Raw genomic sequence first — 7,816 nt, forward strand, 5'->3', positions numbered from 1 at the left:
AAAGGGGAACGTCACTGATTTGTGACACAAGTGTTTGTTTGCAGGTTTTAAATGACTTATAACAAAACATTTAATCAAAACTGAAATAAAAGCCAAAAAAACAGAAAGGTGAAAGAAAGGAAATAAAATTCTAAAATAAAATACATTCTTTGACATCAAGCCCATTTTATCGTTTAGTTATGCTATAACTGTTCACTGATTTGGTACAGTATCACATTAGGATACTAATAATTGTGTTCACGGGTAATTGGACACTTTTTTTTAATGAGCAGGTGAGATCCATTGTTCCATTATTCCATGACAAACTAAGCAGCTAAACGATCTGAAATTGAAGTGCTGAACATTTAGTAGACGTCTCAATATCCATAGTGATGTCAATTGAAGTGAAGGAGACAACATTAGCTGAAAACCAAAATAAACATTTCAGGGACAGAGAGAGAAAACGTAGGAGTGCCCAAATCAACAATCTGGTACAGAGAAGGAATGCAGTGACCAGCTCAGCAACACGAAAAGGTGTGAAAGACTATAAATGACAACTAAAAGTGATGATCACAGAATTATTTCCATGGTCACGAGTGTTCATGCCATCTAACCAAGTCATGTACACTCTCAAAGAGGTAGGTGTTTCATTTTAAAAGTCCACATTTAAGAGAAAGATTGTGTAGAGCAAGGTGCAAACCCAAGACCAGGAAGGACAGATTAAACTCGTGAGGAGCCTGAACAGTTCTGAAAAAAAATATATATATATTTGGGCAGATGAAACTAATATTACCTTTTCACAAAAAGATGGGAAGAGAAAAGTGTGAAGAAGGACAAAAACAGCTCATGATCCAAAGAATATCACATTATCTGTCAAACATGGTAGAGTCAGTATTATGGTATGGTTCCCAATGGAACTAGCCACCTCTGTTTATTAACGATGTGACTGCTAATAGAAATAGTAGATAAATTATAAAGTGTAAAGGGCTGTCCAGACAGATTTTGCTAAACTAATCAGATACTGTTTCACAGGGCAAATGGATAATGACCCAAGAGAAACCCAAGAGTTTATCATGGCAAAGAAATGGGATGTTCTTCAATGCCCAGGCCAGTCATTTGATGTTGGCCCAATAGACCATGCTTTTTAATTACTGAAGACAAAAATGAAGCCAGAAACAAAATGCATCTGAATGTGTATGAAACAAGGGCCAGAAAAACTGATTATTTTGCTTACGTAATCAGTAATTAGTGAATTTGTAGTTAAATTCATTCAACTTTGGACTCAGTTTTTGTTTTCTTGTGAATTTCTGTTGTCTCTTAGCCCTTAGCTAGCCACCTTAATACTGAAAAAATACAATCTTGTTTGCTTATGTAACAGTTTCCATGCTCACTAGATCCTATCAGGTCCTAGACTGGGTAAAGCGCAGCGATATTGCAACACAAGTAATTAAAGCCAAGACTCTCTACAGAGTGATTCCACAACCAGTTTGTATTTGGATTTGTACTTTTAATATTGGACTTAAAACTTTCCTTTTTGATATACGATTAAAGTTACAGCTACTTTAGATGTGCCTGAACATTCGTTTAGATATGCTGCTATAGGCTGAGGCTGCTGGGAGGGGTCTCGTGGTATCGAACTGAGTCTTACAAAACTGTTACTGGAGAAAAAAATGGGTAGTTGGAAAAGCTCTGGTTTGTTAAACAAGTTCTTAATCTGTGTAGTTATAGGTGGAGATTTGCATACTAAAATAAACCCACTTTTAAATGTCTTTACACTAGGATCAGACACTCAACACAGATGTAGCATTTTTATTTTTATTGCTAAGAATCTCACATGATCATGGTTTCTTTTCACAGTGATTTCAACATTAATCAACTGACTCCATTTCCAAATCTCTCTGTTGTTGGTATCCATCTTCGTGGACTTCCTGGTGTTCGCTCTGCTCTATGTGGTTCTCCTCTGGCTCCTTGGTGGGTTCATGTGATTGACTTGTGCCTGTTTCTGTAGGGGCAATGTGAGAGATTGTGAAAGAACTGGCGACCTCTTTCAGAAGGGCTTGTTCAGCCTTCAGTGTAGCCAGTTCCTCGGTGAGCGGACTTGTGAGCGTTGGTGTCCCGGTAGGGGCAGGTGCTGCAGTATTCTGGATGGGCTGATTCTCATTTGGGTCTTCAGGTGTCTTCTCAGAGCCCCCCTTCTCTGATGGATCAGCAGACTTGTCCTCTGGTTGACTGCCAGCTCCATGCACCTTTGCATATAGACTCTTCCTTTCTTCCTGCAAAGCCCTGCACAGATTCTCAAGCTTCTGGTTTTTGATGGTGAGAAGCTCAAACTCCTTTTCCTTGATTGCTTTCTGTAAAAAATATTTTTAACATATTGTATAAAATTTCCTATGGTAAACTGAATTTTTTCCCTGGTGGGTCATATTTTTTTTTAAATCTATCTATGTATGAGGGTATTAATGAATTAAAACAACAACAAAAAATTCTTACATCTGCCACCATGTCAATAAGATTCTTATTGCAGCCATCAAAGCGAGTCTTCCATGACTGGCACTCTTTCTCCAGCTTTTTCATTTTCTTGGCCATCTGCACAACAACAACAAAAAAAATCATGTTATGCTGCAGACAATCAAAGTATCTTCTAAAAATAGCTGCAACTGAGCAAGTGTAGGATTATAAGGTTTGTCAGTTTTTGAAGTGTTACTGAAAGGCTCATGGGATTCTTTCCTCTCATTTGTATTTTTGTCATCTTTGTCATCATCTTTTTGCAGAAAAACTCAATAATTTAATCTCCTGAAGCAGACTTCAAATATTCTGTAAAACCAAACTTACTTTGTCCATGTCCTGTTTGAAGCTGCTGTAGACACTGGTACTCTTTGTTACCGTGCCCTGGAATTCATCAAACTTCTTGGAGTACATATCAAGCTGAGGAAGAATGGTAACAAAACATTATACTTTTCTCCAGGGAGGTAGAAAAATGATCCAATTTTGCCCATGATGCCCTGATACCATACCTGGGCCTTCATATCGATCTCTTGCTCCTTCATGACCTTCACTTGCAGTTTATATTCTGCTGCCTGTTTCAGCAGCTGTGTGATTTTGAAATGGTAAAGAAAAATGAGCATTAGGGGATTATTACAACAAATCTTTTATTAAAATGCACAACGAAAAAACGTACATGGTCTTTTTCCAGCTTATGCTTCTCCTCTGCTTCCTTCAGCAGCATGTTTGCCTGCGCGAGTTTGGTTTCCAGCAGCTTTTCTTTCAGGTCTCTGTGCTTGAAAACCTTTTCCAGGTTCTGGAAGACATTCAGGTGGATTTATGAGTCGTTTTCACAGAGAAAGCTGTTTCATTTCTCGCTCTGGGAGCCTTTGGCTACATAAAACTGAAATAGTGTAACTAATAAATGTAAGACCTGGGAGAAATCTGCAAATAATTCATGGGCACAGATGTGAGAAGGTTTACACAAGTACAGTTTATCCAGTTTTAATAATGCATGTAGACTGGGAGTACAAATTGGCTTTGCTGTTATGTTATGCGAGTGTCCGTGTGTGTTCACAGTGTAGCAGGATCCATACCGCCTCTCGCTGGTCGTATTGTGAAATGAGTCCCTTCAGTTTTTCTGCAAGAGCGCCGTTCTCCTGACACAGTTTGGTGTTGCGGCTGCTGTGTTCCTCAATTTGAGCCTGAATCTCACTGAGCGTGCCCTGGAAATGGGTGGTGATCTCTTTCCTCTTTAGGTCATCCTCTCTGCACCTCTGCAGGGTCTCCTCCTGCGATTCAAGCATGGGTGTTAGCTTTAAAACCTGCACTGCAAGATGGATATAAATGCTCAACCGTTTTGTTTGTCTTGTGCACCACCACTGACTTATATAATTTGCTATTGCTCCAGCTAGCAGCCATGCAGGAAGCTCATGAAGGAACTGTATCACTGTACAAGAGGAAGCATCCATGATGTTAAATTTATAAAAGAGAGAATGCAAACCCTTTAAACTGAACTGCAGTGTTGTCTGCACAGTTCTTATGATTGTTATAAAGGTGATAGTTGCTAAAGCATCAAAAAGCTCTGAAACTGAGCAGCTCACACCAAAACAATCTTGACTAAAACGTGCTACACTGCAAGCAAAAACATGCATATTTGATCAGGGATCATCGCTAAAGTTCTGCTGTTTTGAACAACACTTGGCTTCACAACAGGAGTTGTGAGGGTGGCAGTGGAATAGGTCAAACTTTGAGCTTTGACATGGCAGCAGATTTTCAGTGCCAGTGATGTCATATCCTGTAGAGCACAAAATATGCTGGGACCACCTGGCACCATAGCTCAACAGCAAATGGCGATTTCGGCATCTCTGATTAGACACTGTTCAAGCAGTGATGTCTGGAGTTGAGCTACCTTTAAAGTCTTGTTATGTCTTTGCAGCTCTCTGCAGAGCCCCTCCAGTTTGCTGCGAGCCAGCACTGCACGGCTGTGCTCGCCCTGCAGCTGGTCCTTCTCCTTCATCACTTGGAGAAGCTTCTTCTGGAGAACTTTCATCTGCTTCTGATCACTGCGATGCTCCTCCAGCTGCAAAAGCACACACACAGTGCCCCATAATAGTGATTATATCTTTTCTCTAGAAACAAACCATAGCTTTGATGAGAGCTACTATATATTTTCTTTTTTTGCTCTCTTCGCCTTTGTTTTATCCACTCACCAGCTCGGCATGCTTCTTGATGATGGCCTGCAGTTTCTCTTCCGGAGAATCGAGTTTGTTCAGACTTTGCATCAACAGCATAGCTTCCTTCCCTGAGCAGCCATACAGAATTTAACCTTAAAAATCAATCATTGCCATAAAGCCAGTTTTAAACAGACTGATACAGAAATTATTGTTGGATGATTTTCTGGGACTTCAAGAACTCTGCTGGTCCATCTTGTGAAAAATCATCTTGGCAGCTGAATGACACAAACTATAAAAGGCATTTGGAAATACTATTTTACCTCCCTCTCTGTTGCAGATGGATGCATTTACACGCGTTACGGCTCTGCTATCACACACCAATCACTTTCAGTACAACCTGGACTTTTGCTGACTTCACTGAATCAAACCCACCTCAGATAAAATCACTAAAACTGTTTTTTTGTTTGTTTTTTCAAAACCACACACAGCACCTAGATTTTTCAGCATCTTCTTCTCCATTTTCTGGTCCTTGCGGGTCTCTGTCTCTTTGACGGCTGTGACCTCCTCCGTGTCCTCTGGCTCAGCTGGAATCTCGGCAGCCTGGTAGGTGCTAATGATGTCCTCCAGCTGTTGGCCCAGGTCCTCTGTCAGGTCAATGTGGTGATCCTCGGCTGGCGATGCTTCAGGACTCGTGGGTGAGCGTTTACTCTCCTGACAAGCCTCCATTTTTCTGAGGTAGTTCCAAAAGGGAGATGGTTGGTTCTGTAATGGAATCCGTACATGTGTAAGAGGCTAAGGATTAGGTTTAAGATAGACTCATGTTTTCCTGTTTAGTGAAGTAGTAAACATGGAGAAAACCAAAGTCACGCTGAGTGTCCATTTTGGTCCTAGTTATTCCAGCTTTGCTATTTGAAGCTTAATTTTACTGATTAATCAATCAGAAATCTGATGAACTCAAATCAGATTTGAGAATTTCCAGCACAGACCTTCATCTCTGCAGAACTTTTTGTCATAGTAGAAAAAGCACAGGTCTTTACAATGATGTCATAATTGACTTTTTCATTCATGTTCTCCAGTACAGCAACACAGCGTTATGGTTAACCATTAAGAAAAGGAGAAGCAAGATAAATAATCACACCTGATTTTCATACAGAGACAGTAAGTAAATGTCTTTCAGTGAATTGGCTGACCCAACACATCAACAGATATTATTATTTTTTGTAAATAGACACACATAATTCTTTGGTAAAAGACTGTAAAAACTCTGTAACCCTGCTGTAAAGGCTCGGCAGAAAAATGGACTCAAACTTCAACACTACCATCAAGTTCTTTGGACATTGGCTGCTTTTTCGTTCATTGGGTTGTTTGTTAAGCAATTTAAAACTGACCCAAGAATCATTTAAGTATAAGAAAGACTCAAGGGGTGAACAAATGTGTTTACATATACTGTAATAAACAACTTTGAACAGATCGATTTTAATTTGTATCTTCAGGCCCTTTGTTACTAGCACCCTGTCACAAAAACACATAATTTGTTCTCATTTCTTACGTCAAATCAATTTTTTTTTAAAAAGCCAAAGATAACACAATAATTTGACAATAAGCTTTACACCAATAAGGTGATTGACAAAGAGCTGTTAGCTGAAAACATATCTCAGCATGCCGAGTAGTTTTTACTTAAAATTCTGAGTAAACTGGACAGGTGGAGGACAAAAGAAGTGCTAGGCCTACAAAAATATCTCCAGGAGAGTAATTTTCTTAGAAATAGGAAAACGTCCGGCAAAGACCTGACACAGGACCTGAGAGATGTATGTAGACCTTCATTTGATGCATTTGCATCCTTCAATGAGGATGGAGAAAAATTCCAGAGGAGTAGTTAAAGAAACTAAGAGTTCAGACTCCTGCTGAAGAATAATGGTACAAACGTTGTTTTTAATTCTTTGTTTCCGTGTATCTTGACACGTTTCAGTAAATCAACGCACTTGTTTTTTCCATTTTTTGCAAAACAAAGAAATGAATGGTGGCCCGAGTTTTTCTTGGTTTTGAGACCATCTTATATTTACTGTTAAGACAGGCAGCCATTTTTACGACAAAAACAATAATCACTTAAAGTAATACTAAAGCTCATTAGTGAATAATAAATATAATCCCCTATCGAGTCCTTGCGTTTCTCTTGCGTTGTACGGGCTTGCAGCCAGAGCCTGTTTATGTGCATAAAAATTAGTGCAGCCTTCACGCTGCCTGTGCTTTCACAAGCTGAGCACATGGCACCTGTTCCAGATCCACAGGCTATTTTAAGAACTTCTTAATATGGGCACGTTATTTATTTATTTCTTATCCACTCTTATTGATGTCAGTGGTTGTGCGCAGTAAAGTCTTGTTTTTCAACTATTAATATTCAATAAAAACACAAATGTTACATAAGCAACCCCCGTCAGCACGCAGTATATTTCTAGGAGGTTAAAGTTACCTTTAACACAGTGTATGTAACACTGTGGCTTTAGTGAGCCATTACTTTACTTTAACATAAATATTACTAAACGCATTCACAGACTAGACTAGCCTCACTGCCGTCAAGAGCTTCTCGCCTCTAACAAACTTGGCGAAGATTGCATCCATCAAATTCAGAGAGGCACTCATTAGTACGTTAAAGAAGACGTTTTGAAACACATCCCAAGCACAAGAGTTAACCTTTTAAACTATTAAAGCCTAAATATCCCTGAAGAAGCAGGGCAAGGAGCAAACAGGGTCTTACCAGGACCAAGGGCCAGAGGGAGAAAAGGAAGAGTGTCGAGGGGCTTGGACAGGCTGCCACCAGCTACAACAGCTGTGATAAGACCACCTCAAAATAAACCAGAGGAGCACAGCTCACTCTGAACAGAGAGAGGGAGTACAGAGATACTCCACAGCACACCTCTATTAAAAACAACCCACGGGCCTCCTCTGATTGTAATCTTAACGGGAATTTACCCCAAGAAGCACCTGTGTTCACGCTAACAATGTATGAATGCAATAAATCTTCTGGTAAAATCTTTAGCAGCCATTTTATGTGGTGTCTTTGAACCAATGCAGCACTCGTTTTATTTTAGGCAAGGTTGCTGTTAACAGCCATATAATTATTCTAACAAATGGGCCTGACAAGCCTGGTGACTGAGCAGGAGACAGGGGGGGAAAAAACC

The 7,816-nt window shown here is 39.8% G+C and overlaps 1 protein-coding gene across 1 annotated transcript; it reads right to left on the reverse strand.

The window, feature by feature from the left end:
• Positions 1–1,780: 1,780 nt before the first annotated feature.
• Positions 1,781–7,505, reverse strand: txlnbb (taxilin beta b). Its single transcript, XM_085257719.1, has 10 exons — positions 7,393–7,505; positions 5,129–5,399; positions 4,674–4,765; positions 4,373–4,543; positions 3,558–3,752; positions 3,158–3,277; positions 2,994–3,068; positions 2,812–2,904; positions 2,470–2,565; positions 1,781–2,330 (listed from the first exon to the last, which is right to left on the reverse strand). The coding sequence occupies exons 2-10, from the start codon at positions 5,361–5,363 to the stop codon at positions 1,848–1,850; spliced, it is 1,560 nt and encodes a 519-aa protein (XP_085113845.1). The 5' UTR covers positions 5,364–5,399; positions 7,393–7,505; the 3' UTR covers positions 1,781–1,847.
• Between the last annotated feature and the right edge of the window lie 311 nt (positions 7,506–7,816).

Source organism: Mchenga conophoros, linkage group LG19 (genome assembly GCF_057382185.1).
Source record: "Mchenga conophoros isolate Kocher_MC1m ecotype Shallow Benthic linkage group LG19, M_conophoros_male_GT1.1, whole genome shotgun sequence".
Taxonomy (NCBI): domain Eukaryota; kingdom Metazoa; phylum Chordata; class Actinopteri; order Cichliformes; family Cichlidae; genus Mchenga; species Mchenga conophoros.

Coding starts and splice junctions, on each gene's coding strand:
- txlnbb (XM_085257719.1), bottom strand. CDS start 5,363: ATGGAGGCTTGTCAGGAGAGTAAACGCTCACCCACGAGTCCTGAAGCA. Junction 3,069..3,157: donor ATAAGCTGGAAAAAGACCAT/GTACGTTTTTTC, acceptor AAAATCACACAG/CTGCTGAAACAGGCAGCAGA. Junction 2,566..2,811: donor TCAAACAGGACATGGACAAA/GTAAGTTTGGTT, acceptor GTTGTTGTGCAG/ATGGCCAAGAAAATGAAAAA.